Below are 27,265 nucleotides of genomic sequence, written 5' to 3' on the forward strand. Positions count from 1 at the left end.
CTAAGAATTTATTTTTCTTTTTATATTTCAAAATTACACAATTTAAATTTTTATTAAATTGGTTGGTATAAAAAAATACTCGGTCGATCACTTGATAGCAATAAAAGATGACTAAAGTATAAAATTTATGAAATTAATTTAATCAAATGTCTAAATTATCGCTAAATTTCAAATTGGTTCATTAGTTTCTAAATATTTTAATCAAGTCGTTTCATCAATCTAGCTACCAATTTTAATCAATTTAAGTGTTAATGGCAACTGAATTTCTACCTATAACATAAATATTTTATATTTAAATTGTCAAAAGAATATTTAGTCATTGAAAAGGAGAATAATCTTCCTTAATTTTAAGGAATTTTTTAACACACAGGTAGTCACAAACTGAGCAAAAAGACTACAAGACTTTAAAAGAAAACTTTATTATAAGAAAATGATAATAAATAACTCAAAATTAATGTCTACAACCCAGATCCAAATATTTATAAAATTGATTGATAATCGGTAACAAGATTACCAAACGTTTTATTATATTAGAACAGGAAAAACAAGTGTACCTCAAAATTCATGATTAATAACAAAATTAAAAATGAAGCAAAGCTTTGATCCACTACACTTGAATCCCGACATAAAAATAAATGTAAAAAGAAAAAATGATTCCTGAGCCTGACTGATAACACGGTATTATTGGCAGCATTAACACAGACCATATAAATGTAAACGAAAATCCAGGAATAAGTTTGCATGCAATTCTCTCTACACAATTATTTGCCTTTGGAACTCGTACAAAACCACCCCAAAAAAATAGCTTAGAAGCCAGATTAGAGCCCCCAAAAAATGAAAAACTAACCGCTAGCTACGATCTCATGAATGGTGTCACTAACAGTTTCGTCCTCGGATCTAACAGCAAGTTTCATGGCGACGTCCTTCGGACCGTCAAGTCCGAATTGCAACCGCACAAGCACTTTCACATTGCCTAGGTATACCCCAGATAAAAGACAAGTGTGTGACCTTGAATTTGGAGGGACAACCTCTGTGCCCTGCATCGCAAGGCATGTATAATTATATTATATCAATAGCAACAGTATAGAGCAAAACAAATGAAAAAATAAAACAGGTACGAACCTCGCAGGGTTGCATGCCGAGAAGATTAATGACAGCATTTACAGCTTCGGCTAGGCTATCCCTTGGGCCAAGGCCATATTCATCTACACGTTCAAAGTCCACACCCACGCTTTCCCATGCATTCCTGAAATTAGAGACACCCACCTTCAACATGTAATCGGCTGCAACAAGTTCAAGGTCCTCCAGTTGGTACTCGTCCTCTACTCCGTCATCCTCAGCCTCGCCAGTACTTGGATCAACCTAGCAGAAACATTGCAAGCATGAGATAGGAAAAACACCTAAAATGTCTCCAGTTCATGCCAAAACATGTTATCATTCAGAATCAATTTAAACCCGATGTCCGGTCTTTGCAAAATATGTTACCATCGAGAACCAAGTTATCATTCAAATAGTTCAGCAATGTAAAAAAACCACACATTCTTTGGAGCAAAAAAGAGAAGAATGCGTACCTCTTTTACGATGAACCTCAGCATATTTGAAAACTTTCCAACAGCTGAGACCCCCTCTGGCTTTTCAAATGCCACGAAGGTCTGTCCGGGTGAATCGTATGGAAGTTGTCTTAAAGGCTTTGAAGCTACTTCAGCAAATTCCTCAGCCTCTGAAGCATCCACAATAACAGTTACCTAGTAACAGGCAGATAAAGTTATCAAATAGTCTACCAGATTTTTTAAGTAATTTATTGATGGCTTCATGTAATTTGATCATTACGTTCTCCAATAATTGCTCTGGAATGGTATTAGTGCAGTTGTACTGAAACACAACATGACCATCAAAAATATGTTTGACGACATTAACTGCATATTCCGTTTCTGCTTCTGTCGACTCCACAGGTGCAGAGGACTGGCCAATCGAAAAACAAGGAAAAGTCACACGAGGCAAATTTGGAATACCATCTAAATCATTATATGCAATTATATGAAAGGGACATGCAAGGCAAAGTCAATGGAAGTACCTTGAAGAGCTTGCCAAAGCTTGCGAACTCGGGAATTGATGAAAGCAGCTTCTCGTAAGCATCAACAGTTGATGGAGGGCCAGGGGGAGGAGCACCAAGACCAGTTGGTTTTTTACTTGTAGCTTTCTTCTCAGCAAGTGGCTGAGTCTTGACGTCCTTTGGCACAGAATTAATGTCAAATGCCTTTTCTGATGGATCCTGCACCCAAATTAAACACATCAGATTATGACCTGAAAAGCAGAAAAGTTGAAAGAGAAATTTAGAAACTTACATAATTTTTCAAACTGTTCTCCAAGTTCACCAGAGGGACATCTAGTGAACCAAAGAGAAACTCCTTTACACCTTCATCAGTTTCAACAACTGCACCATCACCACCAAGTGTATTAAGATAGAGTGTAGCCCTGTCACGAACCTACAATGCAACAGATTTAGAAAACCTATTTAAGAGTAAAAAGAAAAACACATTTGACTTGCTAGAAAATCCAATTAACAATGCAACTAACATAAATAACAAATGATGGGACAATAATGCATGCATCAGCAAGTAATACAACTGTGCACATAAAAAGAAAAGTACGCAAACCAGCAAAAATGACATTATTTATAATAAACTGACCTCATCATCATTGTCAAAAAGACAGCGCCTTAAGAGAACAAATATGCGGGGCTGCAAAAGAGAGGGCAAAATTTTCAAGCTTTAGTAGGTGAGCAATGAGTTGAATGTTTTGGTTACTTCAGAAAAACGAAAGAGAATCATTAACATTTCATACCTTCAATCCATCAACCATAGCACCAAATTTTGCTAGGGTGCTCACTGCACCAGCCCGGACAGTGGCATTCTCAAGATGCACACGGTTGTAAATGTAACGTATATATTTGCTTGGATCAGATGTTTTTGGGCCTTCAATCCCCAAGAAATGGAGTATCTATAATACAATGTTCAGATAAATTTAACCGTACTCAAAGATGGGAGAAAAATGGAAAATAAATAAATAACATGACAGAGTTGATGCAAGATAACAAATGAAAATGCTACCTGTGTGGAAAGATATGTGAATTCACAATCTTCAATGAACTCACACAAATGAAGCAATCCACTCTCCTTTGCTTCAGGGATATCTTTGATTAGAATCACAATTGAATCTACAATGGCCTTTTTGTACTCAAATCCACCTTCCTCCCTTAAAATATTGCTTAAGAAATTCATCCTGAAGATAACAATGGATAAAAAACACTTTAAGGGAAGCATTTACCGAAGCCTACTGACCAATAATACAAAGCAAAGTATCCCTTACAAAGATCTGTGCTTCAATGGAAACTTTAAGCATAGTGATCTTATGGCGTCCACCACAACAATTTTAAATTCATCAGCAATATCAGACATAAAATTAGTTATCTGCTTCATCAGGCGATCCACACTTGACTCATTTCCAGTCTTGAGAAGGGTAGTGATTGCAAGTGTGGCAATGCTTCTATTTTGGTCAGAAATTAAACTCTCCATGTCAATATTGCAGTTAGTAACAGCCATTGGATGAGACATTGCAACCTAAAGAGAAATTATGTCACACAGTCAAAAGGTCAGGATACACAAAAAACTGAATGTCCGAATCATAAAGAAACAACAATCACTTATCATTAATTAAATGTTTTCCCTAAACAATATAGTAACAGACCTTTCAACACACCCCATAAGCATGTTTTAACTTCTGCAATTTGCAGAAGGAACTACTCTAGCCCTTCCCACTAAAGTGCATGGCTATCATTTTTCTGAGCCAGTAATAGATCTAATAATTGCATGATACATTAATTAGCAGAGGAAAATAAATCAACCTTGTTCAGCGTACGAACTGCAGCAAATCTCAGCACTGGCTTAGAAGAGCTTAAGAAAAGCTGAAGAACAGTGATTGCTGGTGTCAATTCTCGGCTTGTCACACCATTGAGCTCTGTGATTGCTCTTGCAGCTTCAAAAATCACCATCTCAGCCTTGTGGCGCAGGCAGCCCTCAAGAAAATCATAAAAAGGGCGATCCCCTGTTTGAGTGCCATTGGTTGACTCCCGAATGACCTGCAGACTCAACAATTACTTAATGTTTATGAACAAAAAAGGTTGGCAGAAGGGAAAAGATATTTTGGAGATGAAATACCTGACTAGTATACCGTATCAACAGGCATTGGGCTAAAGGTGAACGGACACTTCCCCTTGTCAAACTACTGACCAGCTTATTAACAGCTAGTCGATCATTTTGCCGTATCTGCAAGTATGAAATCACATACATCCATCAATAATGTGAATCATAACAAACATTGCCCCAAACCCAACCATGCAAAAAATACCATGGATTTGCACTGCATGAACTCACTATACTTTCCTTCATTTTAGTTTCAACTTGTTGCAGAACTTTTCTAACTAGGATGATGAGCATGCTGTGTGTTAAAATCTAGTAACCAGAAATTGATAAGATGCTAAAATTAATCTGAAGAAACGAAAAATATTTGAGAAGCTATATGACACAACCTATCTTAAGAAAAAACTTGTCTTCAATTACCAGATAAAACCCCAAAACTTTCCAAACAAGGAATGTAAATACCTGGTGGAGCAATGCTAAGGCATGAAACTGCACAAGGGCTGCTCTTGATTGAACAGCTTCTTGGACCTCATTACTCCATCTTTTAACAATCTCAGGGTTTGTCTGCCCAAATATTTATGACAAGTTAATAAATCATCAGAATTTTGATAATTAATTTAAAATTTACATATAAAAAAAGAAACCTTAAGACAAAACTGTTACCTGCAGCAAGTGAATACCACTGACTAGGGCTGCACTTGCAACAACTGGATTTTTGTCAACAATTGCTTGTTTCAAGTATCTCTCAATCTGGGTAAGAAGAGTTCCATCTGTTATCCGGCAAAGTACACGAATAGCATTTGCTCGATACATATCAGTCTTGCTAGTCATATCCTTCATGAGAGAGCTCGTAACAATAATAACCTATTAACAACAAGAGTAAGTATTAATTAGTATCTAAATATGAAGACATGCATACACACACGTGAAAAGTTATTCAACAAGCATGGAAAATTCAAGACATATAACCTCATCTGCTGATGGAGATAGTTCCTTTATTATCACATAGACCATTCTCCTCAAACCCATATCCCTTGATTGGAAGAGCTTCGTCACAGCGAAGAAAACTTCTGTGGCTTCAACCTATACATATAACACGAGAAAATCATCATTCAACAAGGTCAATTTTCATCAAAATTGAGCACACTTCCTTCATTATACATGCTTAACTAAAGTAGAAATCTAAACATTATTGGTCAATTGTAATTCAGCACAGAAGAAAAATGGATTTAGTCCTTTCCTGTACAATTAGAAAGAAAGACTGACCTTAGTGAACGTTTCTCCTTGGTTCAGTAGATAAAGAAGCTTTGTTATAACCTGCATTAAAAACATTTATAAACAAACATTCCTCTACAAATTGAAATAGCAAACACAGAAAATAGAGAATCAAGATAGCCTAAAAGAAGAAACCTGAGAGCATCTTCGTGGATCAAGCTGAGGGTCATTAAAGACCCTCGCTTCTTGGAGAACGGCACCCTTCTCAATCCCCAAAAAGGGAGAGTAATCCACTGTTTAACAACAAAATTGCAAAATAAACAATTAAAAAAGACCTTCACTGAACACCTGAAAAGCTAGAAGAACTCAACAACACTATAAATAGAACTCGAACAAAACAGAAACATAAAGCCTCGAGATCCACATCAAAATCAACTAAAATCACAGGCATCCATCGAACCAACCAAGCTACATTGCTCCTTCAGAAACAGAAAAATATAGTAGAGCAATAATTTAGATAAGATCAACTAGAACAAAACAATACTTCACTAAAACTAAACCGTAATCCTCAAAATAAGATCTATAAATTACGCAGTGCATCTCTAAATCAATCGAAATGAATCAAAACCGCGCAGATCTAGAAGCTAACGGCTTATCTAACAACTCGCGAACATAATAAGATTTACGACTAAAAATTAAACGCTAAACAAACATTCAATTCCGAATAAGAGAAAAAGATACATAAAAAAGGCTGAAAAAGAGTGGAGTGAAGATGAATCGCAGGAAAATGAGAATTGAACTTACCTTCATCGTCACGATCATCGTCTTTCTTCACCAAAGGCTGTGCCATCGCTAATTAAGAATTTGAATATTCGAGATCTAACAATAGTTATATGAAGATCCTTATTTTATATTTACAGGCGAGTCAATTTTTCCCCCCTTTATTTTTTTTTTCTCTCTTTCTCGCTCGCTTTTCTCTCTTTCTCTCTTTCTCGCTCGCGGGGGTATAAATAACAAAAAGGTTGAATTTCATTTCGATTCATCTAACATACTTAAATTTTAGATTTAACTTTCTTATATTTTAATTTATATAATTTGGTCCCTCTATCTTATATCATAAGATAATTCAAAATCCATACCATTCCTCCTCGCACGACAACATACAAAACAGAAAATAATGTAAAAGAGTTATACAATCAGATAATTCAAAATCCATATCATCCCTCCTTATTCCCTCTCACACAACACCATAAACAAAAAGAAAATAAGAAAAAAAAATTATTTTTATTAAGATATATGTATTCTTTACATCCTCAATCAAGAAAATTTTGCCAGCAAAACAATCGCTTTATTTCAAAAGAATCTATGGCCACAATATTGTAAGGCATCCATAATTTGAAATTTTCATAAATTCATAATTAACTCTAACCTTCAAATAGGTGAAAAAGAAAAATTCTTAACAGCTAATTCATAATCAACTTTAGCCTTAAGATGAGTGGGTGAAAAAGAAAAAATTACTATAGCAACAAATAGTATAATAATGCATCCACGATTTAAAGTTTTCAACAGCTAATTCATGGTTAATTTGATATCTAGATTAGGGTCAATTAAAACTTTGTTTATTATTTCGAGAAGGTCATGGAGAGATAACTGGCCATCATGGCTAATTGAATACAAGCTTCCACCTAATCTCTCTTACTACTTCAAGTAAATAAGTTACTATATGTTAGTTCTTGTGTCACGTGTCGAGACTTTAGCTTCAGTCACATACGACCTTGAACATAGATTTCTCGTCCACAAGTCTAGTTAATCTTCAATCCCCGCTTGAGAGAGGCTTGGCACACTTAGCCTAAGCAAGTAAATAAGGAAAAGAGCACTTAGAACACAAAGAGAGAGAAAATGAGAGGCTGTGGAAGTATTTCTATTACTCAAAGCTAGCATGGATACAAATGAAGGAGGGGAGCCTCTCTTTATAAAGGCAAGCCCTATTCGATCTAATGGTTACAATTAATCTCAATGCACAGTCAATATCTAATTCTACAACCTTCCCACCCAACTCAATATTGGACCATTCTAGAATTTTTAGAACATTCTACAAGGATTCGGTCCCTTCTTTGGACTTCTAGAGTTTTCAGAGACACTTTGGGAAATTCGTGGCTCGATACTCTCGTGTTTGCTCGGTTTCGAGCTTGATGAGGCCTTGCTCACTTATGAGGCGTGACATTCTCCCTCACTCAATCCAGCAACGCCCTTGTTGCTAAGGGAGCATTGCTCTCGATTCTTTCGTCGACACCTTCTTCGTGAGTGACTCATTCGGAGCCTCCACGCCAAGTCTTCTACCCTCAGCTTTGCTTGACCATTGCTACTCTCGAAACCATCGTTCTAGGTTCCTTTACTTCCACATTGTCGATGTTCTCACCACTCCTTTCGTTGCACTCTCAAATGAGAAGGGTTGGACTTCTTCTCGCTTGGTTTCACATTCTCCCTCGGTGCTTGGTTGGACTTCGCCTTGAAACACCTTTGGATGGCACCCAACCTTGACACTTTTAATATCTAATTTTCGAACTTCAATTATTTAATTATATTTAATTAAATGATAATTCAAATAGGGAGAAAACACATTCAATTGTTAATGCGATCCATATCTTTATCTTCGTCAGTTTCATTCATATTTGTTTATTTGGTTTTACATATAATTCATTTATGGTTTCAACAAGTAGCTGAAGGACCGATTGAACATATTTAATTAGGGCTCGAATAATTGATAATTAAGTTTTAACTTTTTGCCTATTAATTATAAACATATTTAGTCACAAAGTTATTTCGCTATAGTATCGTAATTGAGCTCTCTCTAATTATATATCATTATGAAAGCAATCTAATCAGTACTCATCCAAGGGCCTTGTCATAAGTGCATTACCTTCATAGGATATTATTAATCTCTTTAGAATAAATTCGTTCTCCCAATATAATCTTATTTTATCTCATAGTAACCATTACATCTTCCTTAATGAAAAGTCAATTGTTATCAGATAATAATGAAGTCATTTGTCACAAAGACAAACGATCCATGACCACGTTTACTTTTCATCTATCATGTAATGTCGATGAGAGGATATCATTTACCCATTAGTTGAGCTATGAATTTCACTTTTGTGAATGATGCTACATGCTACATACTACAGAAGTCGTATACCCAACGCACTAGTTTTCGGTTCATTATCTATTTGAACTCAAACTTTTACTTACATCAAAGAATATGAGTCATGCGTATTTAGTCCATCTTTCACTCAGGATTAATATATGTCACACTATAAACATCACAAGTAAATAAATCTATAAACGAATCTAAAATTTTCTTCAAGAATATTCGATGTATCCCATGTTTATTTTTTGTACTCTGTCTTCATTGATGAAATTATTGTGCTACCTACATTGGATGTAGGTTATCGTATTTATGGTAGTCTTTTGGTGACCACTTTTACTTATGTTTCACTGATGAAATTTTTGTAGGTTATAATCAGTTAAATTAGTTTTATCAAAAATTCGACGGAGAGAACCTAGTAATCTTTATAGAAATCGGATCGGATCAACATAAAATTTCAATCGGGTCGGTTAGGAAAACCCAGCCCCACCCTGGCCCGTCCATCTCTATTGAATTAATTTGGTCTAACAGGAGCAACAGGGGAAGATAACGTTACCATTAAATCTTTTTCCATAAATAACAGACCAATCAACAAGCTACCACCAAATCAGTTACTCATAGGTTCACTCATGTTGAACGAAACAAACAATCAATAAAGCTGTCACCCATACTTTCCCTCAATTCCTTCACAGCTCCCATACATTTAAGAGAAAATTGAAAAAAAAAAGTTCCAATTACAGGTCATTCCAGCTTTTGCATAAGAGAGGGAGAGGAAAAAAAGCTAGAAAATACTTTGAAAAAACACGCTAGAAAGTTTCAGCCAATTTTTCTGCCAGACAAACAAGTCCACCAGCCCTCTCACTAGGTTTCAATATAGAAAATTTTCTCTCCTTTTTTCTATCGATCTATACATCCGCCGATTCCTTAGTGTTCTTTACGATGCCGTCGCGCCGTAGAACCCTCTTGAAGGTCATCATCCTCGGCGACAGCGGGTTAGTGTTTTTTTTTTCTTGTTGTTATTATTATAAGCCTGTCCGTTCAATTTTATGCGTATATATTCGCATGTATTTTGAAAGAATTCGTTTCTAGGTTTTCCGTACAGATCTTTCTATTCGAATTACTGCTCTCGTTTGTTGTCGAATGATTATGATTTGATTGTGATTTGTGATGATCTTTAATTTGCAGGGTAGGGAAGACGTCTTTGATGAATCAGTATCCTGCAGCAGTTGTTTTATACTAATTATTGAGAAAAGCAGAGAAATGAAGTGTTTTTTTATTATCAATTAATTTGAATTATTGTTACTATTAGTTATAGTTTTGTTTGCCTTTACATTTTACTTTCAGATATGTAAATAAGAAATTTAGCAATCAGTATAAGGCGACGATTGGAGCTGATTTTTTGACAAAGGAAGTGCAGTTTGAGGATAGGCTTTTTACCTTACAGGTTAGATTTCACACTGATCTCTACTTTTTAGCATCTCGATGAGATTGTTTTAGTTGCTGTATTTGTTTTTTTTTTTTTTTTTGGGATCTTAATCTACAATGAACGACTATGCTGTGTCATTGACTAGTGCTTGGGTTTTTATACCTACTCCTTTGTTCTTGAACCAAGTTCTAGCTTTGATGGACTAGCGCTTAACCAGGATTTCTCGATTGCATCCAAGATCTGTAACAAATGCATCTTTTCTCTATGATATTTAACTCAGAACTGCCAATGCTAACTTTTTTCTTTTTATTCATTGAAAAACTCCATGGCTGCTTTTTTCTTTAGTTATATCCTTGACCAATCGACGAGGAGCGGATTTGTGGTTATTGACTAGGGCATTATGTTGCTCCACTTGTTGACTAGACTTCTGTGGTTTAGCATTAGACAACCTCATGGATCACTATTGAGTATTTTCTAGCAGATTGTAGCATTGCATTCCAAAATTATCTAAGTTTTCTTTTAGCCTTTTTGTGTTATTTGAGTGACCACTTAGCTCAAAATTCATCAATTTTTTCCCTCAGATCTGGGACACAGCTGGCCAGGAAAGATTCCAGAGCCTAGGTGTTGCATTCTATCGTGGTGCTGATTGTTGTGTTCTTGTATATGATGTCAACTCAATGAAATCGTTTGACAACCTTAACAACTGGAGAGAAGAATTTCTTATTCAGGTATATATTCTGAACTTCTGAATACAGATGAAAACCATCTATCAACTCTTTGGGATTTATTCGGTAGAGAAATGACAATTTGAGAAACCTTGCAGGCAAGCCCTTCGGATCCTGAGAATTTCCCGTTTGTTGTTTTGGGGAACAAAATCGATGTTGATGGTGGAAACAGTAGAGTGGTATGTATTTTTCAATTCTTCCTTTACAGTGTCACTTGATATTCTCTTTCTTCCTAGAAGATACAATTATCCACATTGTTTTGACTCTCTAGGTGTCTGAGAAAAAGGCCCGAGCATGGTGTGCCTCAAAAGGAAATATCCCCTATTTCGAGACATCTGCCAAGGAAGGAGTTAACGTGGAAGAAGCTTTCCAATGCATAGCGAAGGATGCTCTAAAGAGTGGGGAAGAGGAAGACATGTAAGTTAAAAACCATAAAGTAGTTCTACTCCTGCAAACATAACATTCAGCACTTTCGAATTGTGAAAAAAATGCCCTCGGTAACACCAATCAATTGCTACACATAGATATGCAATACAAGGGTTTAGCTTGTACATTCTCTAACCGGGAAGTAGCAATATTTGCATGGCAATATTTGATATTGAGGATACATAGTTGCAGACTGTTTAGTTTGTGAATTTATTTTTAGCATAATGACTTATTTAGCCCTACAACTTTACAAAAAAATGTCATTTTAGCTCTCCATTTAATTTTTCGTTTTTTTAGCTCTTATTTTCTCATGTTTTTGTTTTCGTTCATGAAGATACTTGCCCGACACCATAGATGTTGGGAGCAGCAGCAGCCAACCAAGGTCAAGCGGATGCGAATGTTGAAAGATACCATGCATGTTCATTATTTTTTCCTGTTCCGCCAATAAGTACGGTTAAAATGTTTCGAATGATTTGGTGTTTTCCAACCATTTTATGGGATTCATAGTGTTGGTGTGAGAAACAAAAAGGAAAAAAAAAAAAAAGTCTGTTATTGCTTTTGGTTTGGCTGGATTTTAGTTCTGTAATGTTCTCATTTGTAAACATTGTTTTTTGTTCAGCATTGCCTACGCATTGTTTTTAAACTAGGATTATCTTGTGCAATAATTAATTTTCATGGTCTGTAAAATGAACAGCAGCTTGTGAAAATTATTCTAAAATCATCGAAATATTTGTGAAATCAATCTAATCGGCTACTAAAATTTGGTCCATTTTTTTCCATGATTTATCCATTTACTTGGGCGTTGATGCAATGATATAATAAGGGTGAAGAGTCAGAAATTATAGAGAGAGGAGGATGTGGTGGTATCAATTGGGTGAAGAGTCGAAAATTATAAAGAGTAGACAAGGAGAGAGTTTGAATGTTCAGTGTTGAGGGTAAGTTGACGGAGTGGAGGCTAGTATGCTTAGGAGTTGGATTTTTTTTTTTCCAGTGGCTCTATACCTTGTATCAGAATGAATGATAGGATATGTCTCATAATAGACGTTATTGTCTCATCAAAGACATTCAACTCGTATATCTTGCAATAATAATTTTTTAATTACAAAATCAAAACGTTAACTCCATCATTTTGAGGGTATTTTATCGACTACATAATATACCATCTCAAACCTTTCTAGTGTAAAACATTTTAATTTGTCTTGCTCTCTTTTTTAGATTTCTTCCAATTTAACTTACTTATCATTATAATATTTTAACCTCCTAACTTTATAGGAGTTTAAGATTAGACCTATTCATGAGTTGGGTATTTTATTTGATTCGATTGATTTGGGTTGAGCTTAAACAATGAATTTTGTCCTCGAGTCTAGCTGGATTAGCCCAAGTTTAAATTAAATGATTTTTAAAAATATTTTGATGGAAATTTAATTATTAAAATATATAAATATTAATATAAAAGATATTCTTTTGTTATTTTATTATTTTAAAAAAAATGTACTCTTTTTGGACGAGTTGGCTTAAGCAAGCTCTGGCTTAGAAATTTTTTTAATATCGAACTTTAGCATAGCCCATGAACACTTCTAATTAAAATCCTTCAATGCATAATGAAGTTAAAAAAATCATAATTAGTTTTACTACCGCAAACATATATATTTAGTACTTTTGAATTTAGTTAAATTTTATTATTAAGTTGTGGATTTAGTCCCTATGCTTTAATTCAACTAATTTTTAAGTCTTATAGTTTTTGAGTTTTAAAACTTCAATCTTCCAAATGGTAGCCTTTAAATTTTGTCATGTTATATTCAAAAATCTGATTTGACAGATATATTATCACATATGTGATACCATGTTAGTTTCTATTTCCACATACTAAAAAAATAAAAGAAGTTAGATAATGAATTTAACAATTGTCGTTAGCATTAAGATTAAAATTTCGAAATTCGAAAAGGGTAGAGAATAAGATTAATCCGATTATACTTAATAAATGACTAATGCGTAATTTAACCAAAAGGATTCAATAGTTATCTTTGGATAATGATTGGAATTTTTAGAAAAGTAAAAAAATAAAATTGATTAAATTTTAGGGATTCAGGATGACAAATTCTATTCACAAGTAAAAGAGTCTGCATTTGCTTTTGCAAATAAATTACCTGCTTTTCCATTAATGATGTCGTAAGTTGCCGGATTTGATCCTCTTCCTGGTCTGCAAGAAGTTTTGCCTTCACTGCTGCTGCTGAGAGTGCTGTTTATCTGTGGATAGGCAACTGGGTGAAGCTGATGTCATCTTTTCTTCAGGAAGAGAAGTTTCGGCATTTTGGTCAGCATGGTTGCTGTAGGAATTACTGCTGTCGTTTGTTGTCGAATGATTGTGAATTGTGATGATGTTGAACTTGCAGGGTAGGGAAGACGTGTTTGATGAATCAGTATCCTGCAGCAGTCGTTTTTTACTAATTATTGAGGAAAGCAGAGAAATGAAGTGTTTTTTATTATCAATTAATTTGAATTAGTGTTACTATTAGTTATGGTTTTGTTTGCCTTTTAGATATGTAAATAAGAAGTTTAGCAATCAGTATAAGGCGACGATTGGAGCTGATTTTTTGACAAAGCAAGTGCAGCTTGAGGCTTAGATTTCACCCTCATCTCTACTTTCTAACATTTCGATGAGCTTGTTTTAGTTGCTGCAGGGGATCTTAATCTACAATGAACGACTATGGTGTGCTATTGACTAGTGGCTACTCCTCTGTTCATAAAACAAGCTCTAGCTATGGCGGACTAGTGCTTAACCAGGATTTCTCAATTGCATCTTTTCTCTATGATATTTAACTCAGAACTGCCAATGCTAACCTTTTCCTTTTTATTCATTGAAAAACTCCATGGCTGCCTTTTTCTTTAGTTATATCATTGACCAATTGACGAGGAGCGGATTTGTGGTTATTTGACTAGGGAATTATGTTGACTAGACTTCTGTGATTTAGCATTAGACAACCTCATGGATTACTATTGAGTATTTTCTAGCAGATTGTAGCATTGCATTCTAAAATTATCTAACTTTTCTTTCTGCCTGTTTGTGTTATCTGAGTGGCCACTTAGCTCAAAATTCATCAATCCCCCCCCCCCCACCCAAGATCTGGGACACAGCTGGCCAGGAAAGATTCCAGAGCCTAGACGTTGCTTTCTATCCCGGTGCTGAATGTTGTCTTCTTGTTTATGATGTCAACTCAATGAAATCGATTGAAAACCTTAACAACTGTAGAGAAGAATTCCTTATTCAGATATATATTCTGAACATTTGAATACAGATGAAAGCCATCTATCAACTCTCTGGGATTTATTCGATGGAGCCCTTCGGATCCTGAGTGTAACGGCCTAATTTTTAGTGGTGTCGGAAATGGTGATTTGAGATCACTAAATCCGACAAATAAGATTGAATAAGATAGTAATTTAATATTTATGAGTCAAGTAAGAATTTAGAAGAATTTGTGAAATGGTGAAATTAGTGAATTAAAAGAATTTATTAGGTCAAACGGGTCAAAAACGAGGTATCGAGACCTCAAATTTGAAAATCAAGCTATAAATATTTTTATAAATATTTATGAAGTTTCATTTAGTTAGTATTAAAGTTTGGTTGAGAAATTTTAACGATTAGGTAGTCAATTAAATAAAAAGAACTAAATTGTAATAAAAATAAATTTTGCTAAAAGAATTAAATAGCTCAAGTGTTAAAAGAAGTAAGATTTAAAGGGAAATTAAGCCTAAAAGTGAATAGGCTGGACGGCAAAGGCAAGAAAATCAGCAGAAAAATAAGGGAAATAAGGGCAAAATTAGAAATTTTACAACTTTAACATATAAAATAAGAACAAAATTGAAGAATCTAGAGATCTCTTCATATTTTATCAGCCAAAACGCCATAGAAGGTCTGGAGAAAGCTAGTTTTTCATATTTTTACATCATGTAAGTTTAATTCTTGCTTTTTCTTGATAATTTTTATGTTTTTGTAACTTTTACAACTAGGTCCATATATTTAATTCATTAGTTTTTGATTATATATATAATTTTGAAAGTTTCCATGAATAAGTGCTGAAATTTTATGATGATTTATCATGGAATTGAGGTTTTAGTTCTATTATATGATGATTTTATGAAGAGATTTTCATAGAAATCATTATTTAGGACCTAATTATGAAAGTTATAAAATTAGGGTTTTGTGATGAAAATTTGAATGTCAAAGGCTGTGAAATAGTTTATAATGTTTAAATAAAGTGTTATTTGAGAAGAATTAGTTCAATTGATGAATAAATTGAGTAGGGACTAGATTGTAAAATTTGAAAAGTTTAGGGTAATTGTATAATTTCGAAAATTTAAGGGAATAAATTTTGAAATAGAATAGAATTGAAATGGATGCTAATGAAGGAATGATTTTATAATTATAGATCAAGAAAACGAACTGAATCGTGGAAAGGAGAAAATTCAAGAATAGTCCCTGAATTTCTACGACTTTTGCAAATTAGTCCAGGTAAGTTCATATGGCAAAGTTCAATGTTTTGTTATGAAAATATTATGATTGTTAAAGTATTTTATTATTGATGAATACTATCAATTTGCATTAACTAATAAATAATGTGTAACTAAAAGTACAAATTAGTAGGAACAATGGATTTGAGTGCTTCTATTCTGTGACCCTGATGAATTGACGAAAAATATGTGATAAGTGCGCCCGTTTAAGACCATAGCTGGGCTATGGCATCGGTGCAATGTGATAATGTGACTCCGTATAAGACCATAGCTGGGCTATGGCATCGATATAATGTGATAATGTGATTCCATATAAGACCATGTGCAGGATATGACTTGGTATGATATGTGAACTGTAAGACCATGGCAAGGCTATGGCTTCGTGTGTGATGCGTAACAATGTGAAAGTCCATAGTTTACTATGGCAATGTGATAATGAAGCACTCAATTCCCTTATTGTTCCCTAATTTGACAATGAAGTAAATGAGAAATGGGCCTAAGGGAGTTAAATTGTGAGTAGCCATATGGAAATTATTTAAATGAGTTATTAATGAAATTGTGATTTGGAGGATGAAATAGTTAAACTAATAGATATATGATTGTGTACAATATTTGATAAGATTTGTGTTTTTATGCCTATGAGCTTACTAAGCTTCAATGAGCTTACTAAGTTTCAATAAGCTTACTTGTGTGTGTTTGAAAATTTCTTTTATAGATTGAATTAAAGAGAAGTTGGTAGATCGGATCAACACAACAAGACAAACTATTCAGATCAATTCCGGTAGTTTTTGTTTTATGTTTAAAGATTTATATGACATGTATAGAGTTTGAATGAATTGAAGTAAAGATGTTATAAACTAGTTAACAATATTTGTACTAAAACAGTTTTTGGTAAGTAGCAGTAGTTTGACTTTGAAAATTCACCATAAATTGTGGAAATTGAGTTAAGGGCTGAGAAAAAAATGAGATTAAAGCCTAATGAGTCTAGTTTCATATAGAGGAAACGGTGCATGCAATTGGATTTTATGTTATAAGATATTTAAATTGTTGTGAGACAGAGTCTGAATGACTTCGAGTTCCCTTGTTCTAATTTGTAAAAATCATTAAAAATTGAAAAAAAATAATTATGAGTCATACTGTAATGTATGGATTCCTCATTGGGTCTATTTTTAAGAGAAACAAACGGCATGGTTATTTGAATTCTGTACAGAGAGAAATTTGGTTCGTAGTGCACAGGGGTCAAAGTAGCCAAACCCTGAAACATGGGAGAATTTAACTAATAAACTGTACTAATTGGACCAACCAAAAATTATATAAAAAAATTGGTAAGTAGATATATGAGTCTAAATTCTGAAAAAATTTACGGATTTGGATTTTGAGTTTTATAACTCGAGACATGATTTTTTTAGCAACTATGACGCAGTTGGACAGCTTGTCTGAAAAGTATGATATAAATTATCTGAATTTGGTTAAGTGCTCAAATAAGTTTAGTAGTGCCTTGTGCTCGACTCTGGCGACGGTCTCGGGTAAGGGGCGTTACACTGAGAATTTCCCGTTTGTTGTTTTGGGAAACAAAATCGATGTTGATGTTGAAATAGTAGAGTGGTATGTATTTTTCAATTCTTCCTTTAGAATGTCACTTGATGTTCTCTTTCTCCCTAAAACTTACAATTATCCACTTTGTTTTGACTCTCTAGGTGTCTGAGAAAAAGGCCCCAGCATGGTGTGCCTCGAAAGGAAATATCCCCTATTTCAAGACATCTGCCAAGGAAGGAGTTAAAGGCCCCAGCATGGTGGAGGAAGAGATGTTAAGTTAAAAACCATAAAGTAGTTGTACAAACATAACTTTCAGCACTTTCGAATTGGAAACCTTTCAGCTGTTTCAAACAAAGATTATCCCCTGTTTCCTCTGCACCTTTCAGCTGCTTTTAAAAGTTTCATCACTATCTTATAACTCAAATTGGAAACCTTGAAAGGCTTGTTATTGAATGTAAATCAAATATGGAGGATTGACCAGAATAGGGATTCTTTTCTTGATAGACATTAGAACAGTAGTTACTTAGGAATAGAAAAGATATATCTACCTAGATATATACCTAACTATATGGAAAGATATACAATAATATATGATATATTTAGATATTCCTAAAATATAATATCCCACGATACGCTTAAAACACCAGCAGCACCATGGAAAGCACCTAAACATTACTGATATGTACTCTGCCAGTTTATGTTTTGAATATCCAAGCAAATAAATAAAACCCATCATAATGAAGCTTCAAATTCCACACAAGTCATAAAAGAAAAAACTGAACACAGCTAAAAAAATCATCAATCGGTAGGAGATTATAGTTTTGGAAACATATTGATGTAATATCTTCAATAACATTGCTTTTATGTCACTAATCAAAAGAGACTTGAAAAGAGAATAAAATATTTCATCCTATGGTTTGAACTAGTCCGTATAATGCTAAGGGAGTCAGCAGTATTTGATTCGTCTCATTCCATATAGATTCAAAAACTTTCTTACTCTTGAGCTTCATAAAACATTGAAGCGTGAGTAGACTATCTGACCCGGCTTGATGACTTGATCCGACAATACGAGTCACGTTTAATGTTTGAGCTATTTTCTCTAAACCACCTAGCAACCCTAATAATTTGAATGTGTGTTTGAGGTCGAAAACGTTGTAGCCAAAGAAAAAAGCCAATTGATACACGAATGAGTGAAGATCCAAGGGCAATGGACTTTGAGTAAGAATCTTTAGCATGAATCCAAAGTCATAAGCGCCGTGAAAAGTAATCCAAGTAATACCATTCAAACCATAACAGTTGAAAACCAAACCATAATCCAAAAGCTTCTTTGCAAAATCTCTAGAATCAATCCCCTTCTCTTTATTCTTCTCAAAATCTATCCCTTGACGTTTGAGTAGCTCGATCGAAGTGCTAGCATAGTGGTCTCGATTGATATTGAAATCTTTAAAATTAAATTCCCAAACATAACAAAAGGGAGAATCAAAATCCGGCAAATTACCTTGAGCATCCGAAAGACTCAAGCCGAGCTGAATAATTTGAAGCGCGTCAACATTCGACTTCATATAATGATAATTAATAACGGGATTATCTTCACAAGCCACTTGCTTACTTGGTTTAAAAATTGTCCCTGGAAATTCAGTATCCATAAATACAAAAGGATACCTCAGAATTGCAGCCTTAATCAACCAGAGTTCATTGTCCAAATCTTCAGCAAAAACTCGTCTCACAACGATTGACTTATTGCTAGAAATCAACATCGTTGCTTTGTTTTTGTTGCCGTAATCTCACTCTGTTTTGTCTCTGCTCAATATCGTAATCTCTGTCTCTGTTTTTTCGGTAGAGTGCCGATTTTTAACAACTGTTTTCTAATCTTGTTAGTTCAACATGTAAGCACACGTAAGATTATATATAAGCCCACGATTACTTGTACAACAAGAAATAGGTTACTTGAGGAGTAATATTATAATCTGTCTATTTATTTTAATAGATAAGTTTTCATTAATGGTTTTATATTTTATTACGATGATGATAAACTAATTTATTAATATAATATTTTATTTAATGTAATATATAAAAAAAGTGTCCTAGTAAATCGGAAGACTTTGTAATATATAAATTTAAGCTACTATTTTTATTTATATTAAAAATAAATAATTATAAAATAAAAAAGGAAATAAATAATAATAAAAGAAAAGAAAAGAAAGGGTCACGTTAAGATTTCACGTCTTTCACTTTGAGATAAATTACTTATCTAGTCCCTGAAGTAAAATAGTTAGTCAAACATGAATTTCTTCTCTTTTTTTTAAAATAGTTTTAATAGTCAAATAATTTAATAAAGTTCAATGACTAAAATGTAAATTTACGTAAACATAAGTGATCAATTGTATAGTTTACCCTTTTTAATAGTTAAAACAAATTAATTAATTATTAAAATGGTAATAGTTAAAAATAATAATTTAATTTAACAATATTTGGAAATATATTTCTAATTTTTTTAAAATTATAAATTTAGTAATTATTTTAGTTTCATTTTAATATTATTCGTTTTCTTAGTATTATTATGGTTTCATTTTAAAATTCTGCGAATCCTAGGGATTATATTGATATATTTCGTAAGAGAATTATTATTATAATATAAAAACCATTTTAAATTTAATAAAAATCCAATTAAAATTGCATATAATAAAGATATTTATCTACTAAATGATGTACCTGTTGAGCCCTTCTAGTATACTACTTCTATACTTTATCTTGCTCTTATTATAATGAATATTTCATTTTATCTTGTTGATAATTACAATATCATTATCAAATTGTCATATTAAAATGCATAATTAATAAATTAATAAATAGTTTTTAGAAAAATTAATAAATAAATTTAAAACACATTAAAGATAAATGATACTTATTGTATTTTTTAATAAGTGATTTATTGTGATTTATTTACAACGTATCAAATTATATAAACATATACGGCCTTTGTATTAAATATAAATTCTTTATTAGGAAATTAAAAAATCTATATATGAATGAGAAAAACTATTTAACTTAAATTTTTTATTTTTCTTTTAAATTAGTTAAATCTAATTATTTGGATTATTCAATTTTTCAAATTAGAATTGATTGCAAATAATAAATTGATGTAAAAATCAAATTTATTATACTAAATTATCTTTATCTTATTTTGCTTTGATAGAGTTCATAAATATATAATTCCAAATTTATGTTAAACTCAAAAAAAATTATTCAACTCGATTTAAACTCTTCAACTCAACTAACATCAAACACTCTGCCCCTAGAGCCAAGCATTTCAACTAAAAGACCAAGTTCATGAAAACAGTGAGCTTTTTAAAAGTTTGCAGCGATGAAAGGAGGTCCAATCCAAAGATTTACAATCATTTATAACACTAAAATATCATAAATAAATAGATTACATGGGTTACATCAGCCACACTTGCACCTTAAGACAACCAAAGAGTTCTGTAACTAAGGCTATATGAATGTTTAATTTTTGCACTAAATTCAACAAGAGTACAACTACCTATTATCCTTACAAAATTCCAAACACAGTAAAAAAAATTGCAGGTTAGATGACTTAAACTTTTTTAACTCGAGTAGGGACGAAGGGAGAACAATAACCATCTGCTCCTTCCTCCCAAGACAATGAGATTCCAGCTCCATTTGGTCGGTTGGAGATAGTCAACGCTCTTGATGCTGGCGCTGTAACTATCACAGGGAAACATCTTAAGTTCTTAAAAGTTCCAGAAATGAAGGGCAACGCTTAAGGGAAAGAGGTACTCACCTGGCAAACCTCATGATTGGTGACCGTCGTATAAGAACGGATGACAAATTCTATTCACAAGTAAAAGAGACTACTTTGTTCTGACTGAAGAAAGGTTGTCTTGGCTAGCAGGCCGGATTGAACTTCCTGCAACTGTTGTAGATACAAATGGATTGGATGAGGTAGGAGCCATAGGCCCCATAGGTCTTTGCATTGGTGGTCTTGCGGCAGTTGTTCTCATCGGAGGCCTTGCGACTGAATTTGCATAGTTGGTTGCAATTCTATTTGCGGTATTTGCTGGTGGCATTGCTCTAGAGGAGGAAGCTGGTAACCCCAGTCGAGCTGCAATAATTTGAGTTCGTTCATGGTAAAGCTTCTGCCTTGATCTGTCTAATTGCTCTTTTACTCTCATCATGAGACCCTCCATTTCATTGAAGAAACCTAATTTGGCTTCCATCTTAGAAAACTGCATTGAATTAAAGCCTCAAAGAACTCAAATTTTTGCTCCAGCTGTGTAAATCCTAAAAAGGAGTCTGCATTTGCTTTTGCAACTAAATTACCTGCTTTTCTATTAATGATGTTGTAAGTTGCCGGATTTGATCCTCTTCCTGGCCTGCAAGAAGTTTGGCCTTCACTGCAGCTGCTGAGAGTGCTGTTACGGCAGCACGCTTTACTTTATCAATGCTACTATCATCTTTTGTTTCTGTAGAGGTATGGCTCTCACTTTTACCTTCTGTAATCACATCTGCCGAGAATAATAAGAAAAATGAGAAGATAAACAGTACCTGTTTTTCCAAAATGCGGTTTTTATAATAAACTTTTTATGTTTTAGTAGACACTATAAAGACATTGCTCTGTATCAAAATTCAAATTTCCAAGCTGCTATGCTTAACCTTATAGGACCAAGTATTGCATCTAGCCCTCCATGTATATTTTCAATATGACTCACGAAATATTTATATGTATTCCCACAAAATATTACTTAAAATTTCAGTACAATCAGCTTCTGAACAAAAAGTTCAAGGGAAAAAGGAGAGAAACCTGTGCTTGTTCCATTTTCATTTACTGAATTAGATGTGACTGGTTGCTGAAGTTCGCTCCTTTCTGATGGCTGTGAATCAGACACCATTTCTATATCATTTGATGCCTTTGTAGGCTGAGAAAGCTCTCCACCAGAACTTGATTTAACCGGTTGTTGCTCATTCTTTGCTCTAGATGGAGAGCCAGAAACCGTCTCTACATTTTTTGATGCCTCTGCTGGTTCAGATAGCTCTGCCACTGGCTCTGATGCAGCTGCATCAGCAGGCTCATTCTTTTCTAATGGAACAGACTCGGACATTTCTACTTCCTTCACTACCTCTGTTCGTTGAGAAGACTCTTGTGCTGAGGTTTCCTTCCCCCAAGTCTCCTCCGCAGAACTTGCTGGAACCTGGGATGCCAAGTTATCTGATCCCCTCATTACACCTGGTTCATGATCTTTTGACTGACTAGCCTTTTTAGCTTCCTTACTGGTTGCACAAGTACCTGGCTCTTTCTTATCAGTGGACAGGCAATTAGGTGAAGCTGATGTCACCTTTTCTTCAGGAAGAGAAGTTTCAGCATTTTGGTCTGCATGGTTGCTCGATGAACTTTTCTGATCCAAAACAGGGGTGGACTTGTCCTCCTTGAGGCTTTTGTTTTCTGAATTTTCGACATTCTGAGCATCCTGATTACCGGCATCATTGACAACACTGCCAAACTCTAACTCACATCAGATATAAAAGCCACAAAGTGGCAAGGAAATATAAGCTTGAGAAAAGGTTTACATACCTCTCAGAACCAGTTTGTTCCTTCTTGTCATCTGGTGGATCTTCCAAAAGAAAGCAGTTCCTTGCAGCCAGTTGAATGTTGGGAGAACTACCAGACAATGCTTTCAGTGAAGTCTGTGCTGAAGCAGCACCAATTTTGGGCCCAGCAAGGCGTGCAAAGAATCCTGCCTGCAGAGGAAGTAAAATTAAGTTGTAACATATCAAACAAAATCGATAGATGACAATAATGAAAAGTAGAATATCTCAAGAGAAAAGCTGCAAAGTCTACTTGAAGCAAAACATCTAGACTGAAGCAATGAAGATTGTTCATCATTAAGTATAGCATGTGCATAAGATAAAGGACTTTGTATGGCATAACAATCATTCACAAAGAAGTGGATTCAGAAAAAAGACCTTGAAAAAGCTACTGCAATGGAGCAGAAAAAGCAAAATGCAGCATTTTGTGGTTCTGTCCTTCATTTATGACCAAGCACGGAAAATATGAATGTAAATCCAAGGACGCTTGGCACCGATTTCATTAAAAAATATATATAAACAGACACATAAATAGAATCAAAAGACTAACATCTTTGGGGGTTAAGAAATCAGGTCAAAGTGTTTAAGTAGGACCACATCAAGTCATGTCCTCAATCTTTTCCAATCAGCTTATTTAGCACATTGAAGTAAAGCCATGAACATGCCTTCTGATTTGAATCAAACTTGATAAAGCCATCAAAAATTATTCAAACACAAATACATGATTCCCTGATATGCAACTCACCAATGCCATGACGGGGTTTCCCACATCAGCAAATGAGAGTGTACTCTCAGATGTTAAATTATAACCAACAGCTTCGAATGCCTCCCTTAGAGCCATAATTGCACAATTTTCTTTGGTGTCTTCTCCATCTTTTGCTTCATCTGTTTCTTCTGGCTTTGATGTTTCTGGAGCACATTTTATGTCGGTTCCTGTTTTAGGTTTTGACATTTCCTCACTCTCTCTCTTTTCTTTCTCATCTTCAGGTTTTGAAGCATCCACGGGTGTAGTCTGGGTCTGATCTTCTTGAGGAACCTGATCTTCCTGAGAAGTCGTCTTAGTCTCTGTTGCTTCAGAGACATCTTTAGGGACAGATGTTTCATCAGTCACTACAGCAGGTGCAGATGTTTCTTTGGAATTAGTGTCTATATTATCATCAGAATTAAAGAATACATCCTCAATTGGCATTTGAAGAAAGTGCAGTATGCATTGAGCTTTGGTTTTTGTCGCAACATGCTCTGCAATCTCATTCCAGTTTTCTTTATAAAGTTCTAGTGCCTCGAGAAGAAGGAGAGTTTCCTGATCTGTCCACTTCCCGCCACTAAGGCCAGAGGCCTCACCAGGCTCCATGAGAATAAAATCAGAAGAAGACATGCCAGAGCCAAACTTCCGGTTGTTAAAGCAATCAGTACATAAGTCAAAATCTGCCTGTCAAATACAAACATAGTTAGCATCATAAAGAAATGTAAGAATAAGTCAATAAATAAACATAAACCAATTTACTAAATTAGTTACGTTTGCCATTGTGATCATCTAATTCATACAAAGCTTCAAAGCTCATTACATTATTATTGCAAGTAGTGCATCAAACATAGAACAAATTGTACAGATGGTGCAAAAGATTCATGTTGATTTCTTACAAGCTGAAAACCTATTTCTACAACAGTCGGATGAGAAGCGGGAAAGGCTTGTGGATTTTTCGTTACCACTTGGCCTAAAAGAAGATGCATAAAATGGTAGAATTCCCTCTTGCTCTCTTAGGAACATAAAACTGAATATAAAATGCATATGTAGATACAAAATACATATATCAATTCCACCCAGGCATGATTTAATAACAACATAGGGAGAACCTGAACAGACATAATTGGTGCAGTTATTCTCTTGCATAGTTCACTAAATATTTTAAGGTTAAGACTTATTAGTCAAGTCACTATTCACGAACCTGCTTCTGGCAATGGTAGCGCTTCCGAGAGCAATCAGCTGAACAAGAGTTGCAATGGTAATCAACAGATGGTCCCTCAAGTCTCAACAAATCATCAAGAACTGCAGATTCAGGAAGAAACCCAGATGGCATGGATGGAGTTGAAAGGTTAGCTTTGGGAACAACTGATGGGCGCGATTCAATCACCTCAAAGTGAAACAAATTTTCAAGCAAAGAATCCTTTTTTGCTATCCCGTCACAATCACCATCAGCGCTGACCACGGCAGAATCACCTGGAGGGAATGGATGAAAGTTAATCAAACCCCAGTAGTCCAAGAACTCCAGTACTTCCTGCCTTGCATCCAAGTCGCCAACTTCAATATCTGGCAGATCTTTAGACTCAATTTTTACACTCGGATTTGCATGAAATTTCTTCATAATGCTATTACGTATCTCCAAGTACACATCAGGGGTACGCACTGGGGATTTCCCATTAAAGAATGAAGGTAATATACATTCCTCCACATGGTGAGCTTTTTTCCATGAAAACCATCCTGTGAGTACAAAAAAGGATGAAGACCAAAATTGACAACAATATCAAACACCAGAGAGTCTAATATTTCATTTTCTTCAATATTTACAACATCAAATTAAGAGGCTTCCATGATAGCCAATTTATTCATAGCCCTAGTCTGCACTCTGTTAATGAAAAATGTGAGCACAAGAAACTGTCCAGAATACTTATTATCATTTCCTTGTGAGAAAACCATAATATTAACGAATTTAAAAAAGAATTAACATTTTCACATTTCATCCATTTCGAATCTTTCTGTTTACCGATCAAATGTATGAATAGCAACCATTCAAACCGCATTGACATTTAAGACTACAGTTGAATGAAAGAACTCTCAAGTAAATAAACATAATAAAATCCTTATTATATAAGGACATTATCGCAGCATTCATAATATCATATAAGTCCAAACGTATAAAGAAAGAAAACTCTCTATTTAAGCACTCAATAAAACTTAAGAACTCACTAATTTTTTTCCCTGTTTCCATTTAATTAAGATTCAATTCAAACTGAATTTAACTTCTAAATCAACAGGAAAAAAAGTTCAATCTAATTTCACCAATTCACTAGCTCCCCAAAGAAGAAATTCAGCTCACTTAAGTTCTAAAAGTAAATCTTCGATTTCCCTTCCCTTTCTACCCATTTTTTCCCAGCAAACAAATAAAGAAAAAGAAAATTCACCGCAATGATTAGGAACCACGTGCGCATTACTGTCACGAGACCTAAGAGCTTCAAACTCAGCTTCAATCTTAGCTTCCAAAGCCTCCAACTCTTCACTTGCCTTATTCAATTCCTCCAAATCTTCAGCCTTCACACTCTCTTTAACCAAAATCCTCTCCTCAAGCTTCGCGCCACCGAATCCCGAGCCCAAACCCAAGGCTAGGTTTCCACTAGGCGCTCCTTGGCGAGCCCTAGTTAAAGGACCGTTATGGTTGATCGAAGAGTGGGAGATCAAGTTAGATGACTTCTCCCGTGTAGCCCGTTTCGACGGCGTCGATGATGAGCTGGACCCGGAAAGAGAATTAGCTTTCCTCTTTTGTGCTCCAACTCGACGGCGAGTTGTTGCCGGCTCCAGCTCGGCTGAGCTCGGTCCAGCCGGTGAGTTCCCCGCGTCCCGGCGTTTCTCCTCCATCACCACGGGTCAGGAGATTGGTTTTCCAGAAGGCAAAAGAAAAAATGAACTTTGAGTCTGTCAGTGTGAAATTTGTTGCTGTGATTTTGCTATCGCCAGGCTAAGGTAATTGATTCTTCCACGACTAACAACATATAATTATCTGGTGTAGTAGCGGTTCACCACTAGCCATAAGATCGCTAACTAAACATGTAATCGATGCCGTTGAATGATTCGTCTGATTGGTTGAAGATAGGGTTGTTGAAATTTAGGTTAAAATCGAATTAATTCGGTTAACCGATTGAATTTAGTTAATTGGTCGGTTAATTGAATTAATTTGATTGGAATTGGTTAATTTTTTAAAAGTTTGGTTAATAGTTAATTCGGTTCGAAATCGATCGGTTAACTGAGTTAACTGAACTTAATAAATAATATTATAATATATAAGTATCCGGTAGGGGTCGGTAGGTTCGGTTAATTCTTTGAAAGTATAAATTAATTGGTCGGTTAATTCAATTAATTTTTTATATGTTTTATACTTGTTTTAACCAAATATATATATATATATATATATTGGTTAATTCGGTTAACTGATCAAATTAACCTAAAAAGTTCGGTTCGATTAAATTTTTTTTAAAAAAATTTCAGTTCGGTTAACAGTTAAGAGTTTAAAAGGGTCGATTAATGGTAGTTTGGGTCGGTTAATCGATTGAACACCTCTAGTCGAAGATGCTGAAATTATGAACTTTTTTTCGTTTTAAGCGGAATAAATTAAAACGACTGAATAACACATTTGATTCCACCTTCCCTGAAAGTTAAATTTTACTATTAGTCTTTGTACTTTATGAAAATTATGGATTTAGCCCTTAT

The 27,265-nt window shown here is 34.5% G+C and overlaps 5 protein-coding genes across 6 annotated transcripts; 2 read left to right on the top strand and 3 right to left on the bottom strand.

Annotated features, from left to right (window-relative positions):
* Nucleotides 1-478: 478 nt before the first annotated feature.
* LOC108476296 (coatomer subunit gamma-like) lies at nt 479-6,460 on the bottom strand. The gene is made up of 18 exons (XM_017778468.2): nt 6,219-6,460; nt 5,610-5,707; nt 5,466-5,516; nt 5,169-5,282; nt 4,863-5,063; nt 4,662-4,763; nt 4,218-4,325; nt 3,905-4,138; nt 3,370-3,620; nt 3,111-3,282; nt 2,845-3,000; nt 2,691-2,741; nt 2,346-2,486; nt 2,075-2,272; nt 1,831-1,962; nt 1,572-1,745; nt 1,123-1,362; nt 479-1,037 (listed from the first exon to the last, which is right to left on the bottom strand). Exons 1-18 carry the CDS (start codon nt 6,262-6,264, stop codon nt 843-845), a joined length of 2,664 nt encoding a protein of 887 aa, XP_017633957.1. The 5' UTR covers nt 6,265-6,460; the 3' UTR covers nt 479-842.
* A 2,697-nt stretch (nt 6,461-9,157) lies between these two features.
* On the top strand, nt 9,158-11,878 carry LOC108476418 (ras-related protein Rab7). The gene is made up of 7 exons (XM_017778636.2): nt 9,158-9,551; nt 9,745-9,771; nt 9,904-10,003; nt 10,567-10,713; nt 10,809-10,889; nt 10,982-11,127; nt 11,471-11,878. The coding sequence occupies exons 1-7, from the start codon at nt 9,499-9,501 to the stop codon at nt 11,538-11,540; spliced, it is 624 nt and encodes a 207-aa protein (XP_017634125.1). The 5' UTR covers nt 9,158-9,498; the 3' UTR covers nt 11,541-11,878.
* A 1,422-nt stretch (nt 11,879-13,300) lies between these two features.
* On the top strand, nt 13,301-17,462 carry LOC108474931 (ras-related protein Rab7-like). Its single transcript, XM_017776962.1, has 7 exons — nt 13,301-13,305; nt 13,394-13,450; nt 13,530-13,556; nt 13,676-13,754; nt 14,259-14,420; nt 17,186-17,242; nt 17,343-17,462. The coding sequence occupies exons 1-7, from the start codon at nt 13,301-13,303 to the stop codon at nt 17,460-17,462; spliced, it is 507 nt and encodes a 168-aa protein (XP_017632451.1).
* A 624-nt stretch (nt 17,463-18,086) lies between these two features.
* Nucleotides 18,087-18,938, bottom strand: LOC108474929 (probable CCR4-associated factor 1 homolog 11). The gene has a single exon (XM_017776960.1). The coding sequence runs from the start codon at nt 18,936-18,938 to the stop codon at nt 18,087-18,089; it is 852 nt and encodes a 283-aa protein (XP_017632449.1).
* A 1,631-nt stretch (nt 18,939-20,569) lies between these two features.
* LOC108476289 (SWI/SNF complex subunit SWI3D-like) lies at nt 20,570-26,654 on the bottom strand. 2 transcript variants are annotated; one of them, XM_017778460.2, is made up of 8 exons: nt 25,966-26,654; nt 24,732-25,264; nt 23,531-24,214; nt 22,772-22,938; nt 22,004-22,692; nt 21,523-21,707; nt 20,984-21,428; nt 20,570-20,901 (listed from the first exon to the last, which is right to left on the bottom strand). In XM_017778460.2, exons 1-7 carry the CDS (start codon nt 26,414-26,416, stop codon nt 21,054-21,056), a joined length of 3,084 nt encoding a protein of 1,027 aa, XP_017633949.1. In that variant the 5' UTR covers nt 26,417-26,654; the 3' UTR covers nt 20,570-20,901; nt 20,984-21,053. The 2 variants fall into 2 exon arrangements, with proteins under 2 accessions (XP_017633949.1, XP_017633948.1); XM_017778459.2 differs by having other exon boundaries at nt 20,570-20,907.
* Nucleotides 26,655-27,265: the final 611 nt, after the last annotated feature.

Source organism: Gossypium arboreum, chromosome 3 (genome assembly GCF_025698485.1).
Source record: "Gossypium arboreum isolate Shixiya-1 chromosome 3, ASM2569848v2, whole genome shotgun sequence".
Lineage (NCBI taxonomy): Eukaryota > Viridiplantae > Streptophyta > Magnoliopsida > Malvales > Malvaceae > Gossypium > Gossypium arboreum.

Coding starts and splice junctions, on each gene's coding strand:
- LOC108476296 (XM_017778468.2), bottom strand. CDS start 6,264: ATGGCACAGCCTTTGGTGAAGAAAGACGATGATCGTGACGATGAAG. Junction 2,742..2,844: donor CTATGGTTGATGGATTGAAG/GTATGAAATGTT, acceptor TCTCTTTTGCAG/CCCCGCATATTTGTTCTCTT. Junction 2,487..2,690: donor TTTTTGACAATGATGATGAG/GTCAGTTTATTA, acceptor GTTGCATTGTAG/GTTCGTGACAGGGCTACACT.
- LOC108476418 (XM_017778636.2), top strand. CDS start 9,499: ATGCCGTCGCGCCGTAGAACCCTCTTGAAGGTCATCATCCTCGGCGAC. Junction 9,772..9,903: donor AAGACGTCTTTGATGAATCA/GTATCCTGCAGC, acceptor TTTTACTTTCAG/ATATGTAAATAAGAAATTTA. Junction 11,128..11,470: donor AGTGGGGAAGAGGAAGACAT/GTAAGTTAAAAA, acceptor TCGTTCATGAAG/ATACTTGCCCGACACCATAG.
- LOC108474931 (XM_017776962.1), top strand. Junction 13,557..13,675: donor AAGACGTGTTTGATGAATCA/GTATCCTGCAGC, acceptor TTTGCCTTTTAG/ATATGTAAATAAGAAGTTTA. Junction 13,755..14,258: donor CAAAGCAAGTGCAGCTTGAG/GCTTAGATTTCA, acceptor CCCCCACCCAAG/ATCTGGGACACAGCTGGCCA.
- LOC108474929 (XM_017776960.1), bottom strand. CDS start 18,938: ATGTTGATTTCTAGCAATAAGTCAATCGTTGTGAGACGAGTTTTTGCT.
- LOC108476289 (XM_017778460.2), bottom strand. CDS start 26,416: ATGGAGGAGAAACGCCGGGACGCGGGGAACTCACCGGCTGGACCGAGC. Junction 24,215..24,731: donor GCTACCATTGCCAGAAGCAG/GTTCGTGAATAG, acceptor TGTATTTGACAG/GCAGATTTTGACTTATGTAC. Junction 21,708..22,003: donor TGAAAATGGAACAAGCACAG/GTTTCTCTCCTT, acceptor TATTCTCGGCAG/ATGTGATTACAGAAGGTAAA.